The sequence below is a fragment of the Aplysia californica genome, unplaced genomic scaffold (assembly GCF_000002075.1).
Source record: "Aplysia californica isolate F4 #8 unplaced genomic scaffold, AplCal3.0 scaffold00007, whole genome shotgun sequence".
Lineage (NCBI taxonomy): Eukaryota > Metazoa > Mollusca > Gastropoda > Aplysiida > Aplysiidae > Aplysia > Aplysia californica.
In genome coordinates this window covers 2,582,868-2,584,376 of record NW_004797277.1, presented here as the reverse complement: position 1 = coordinate 2,584,376, position 1,509 = coordinate 2,582,868, and the positions used below count along the sequence as shown (strand labels likewise).

Here is a 1,509-nt window from a genome sequence, read left to right as displayed (position 1 = left end):
GGGGGAGGAGGAGGAGGAGGAGGAGGAGGAGGAGGAAGAAGAAGAAGAAGAAGAAGAAGAAGAAGAAGAAGATGAAGAAGAAGAAGAAGAAAAAAAATATGTGTGTGTGCTAACAACATAATTTGAAACTTAACTTATTTCCACAAAAGCAACAAGTCTACAATGGAGTGTAACAAAAATATGCCTCACCTTTACATTTGCACACGGCACAGCCTTCATCGTTGAGAATGTGTCCGTGGACACAACGCTTGGTGCAGTTGAACATGGGGCATTTATTGCATTTGCACTTGGGGCAACCGTCTCTGCCTCTCTTGTAGCCATACTCGCATTTCTTCTCACACTTGCTCTGCTCCCAGTGAGAGCACAGGCTGTCTACTCCTTTACACTCGCAGATTTGTTTGCCTTCCACATCCGATTTCAGCCCGTACTGACAGTCCAAGGTACATATTTCTGATGATAATGAGCATAGGCTGTAACAAACCACCAAAAAAGTCGGAAGGTTTTTATATGTCACAAATATTCATCATCAATAAACAAAACTAGGCATCATGCATAAAGCAGATATAAAGTTACAGAGTTTGTACAAATGAAATCTATTTGAATACCAAAAAAAAGGGACAATTTTCGCTGTCTCTCACATGTTTTCAAATCTCTTAAGTTTTTCTTTTTTTTCGACGGACCTGTTGGAAACGAGTAGGGGCAGCTTGTATTCAAAGTAAGCTTATGCAGAAAAAAACGGCCCCCTTTCTCTTCCTCTCTCCCTCATTGTCAACTCTTTCTACTGCTACTCCTGGCTCCTACTTACTGTCGTCTTTTACCCACACCCCTGATCTTACGGTTGGTAAGATCGAACATCTAGTTTTCTTGGAGAAGGACAAAAAATCTTGGGAGGCCCAGACTGAAAGTAGTACATGTTAAAGATCTTTAGGTGGTCCTTCAAATTGATAAGAGTAGTGTAGGCTTCAGCTGCCACCTGGGCAAAATTCAAAATCAAGTCCTTCCAAAACTAAAAATACCCAAATTGGTACAAAAAGTATAGCGTACCTTCAAAATCAGAATGTGGCTACCTTAAACCTTGAAGGCAAGGAGCACTAAAAAAAAAAGGAAAAATGGTCACATACAAAAAAATTAGCAGCCCTGAAGGTTGTAGCACTAGCAGCCGACAAAACCCCTGCTGAGATCTAGCAGACGAACGAGAAGAAGAACAACAACAAAAACAAAAAGAATTCTGAGAAACAATCTTGCGATTTTGTGACAAAAATGATTCCGTCCCAGCCGACTGACCTTGTTTACACTGGCAGAGAAAGCATCCAGTGTCTGACTGCTGCAGGCCGTGAGGGCAGGAGAGAGAGCAGCCCTCCAGGCTAGGGCACAGGCTCTTTACCTCAGGGCTGGCAGTTTTTTCTTCCTCTGAGAATATCAAATAATGAAAAAGTAAGTAGGAGTCAGTTTCAGCAAAAGTGTTCAACTCAAAGTGAAAAGAAATATTAATAATAATAATAATAAAAA

At 41.0% G+C, this 1,509-nt stretch overlaps 1 protein-coding gene across 1 annotated transcript in view; it reads right to left on the bottom strand.

The window, feature by feature from the left end:
- Positions 1-1,509, bottom strand: part of LOC101855385 (cysteine-rich motor neuron 1 protein) — a gene marked incomplete in the record, with an annotated part of 138,411 nt that overhangs the window by 6,688 nt on the left and 130,214 nt on the right. The window contains 2 exon segments of the mRNA XM_035969385.1: positions 190-450; positions 1,285-1,410. Of these exon segments, the coding sequence (XP_035825278.1) occupies positions 190-450; positions 1,285-1,410 (387 nt within the window).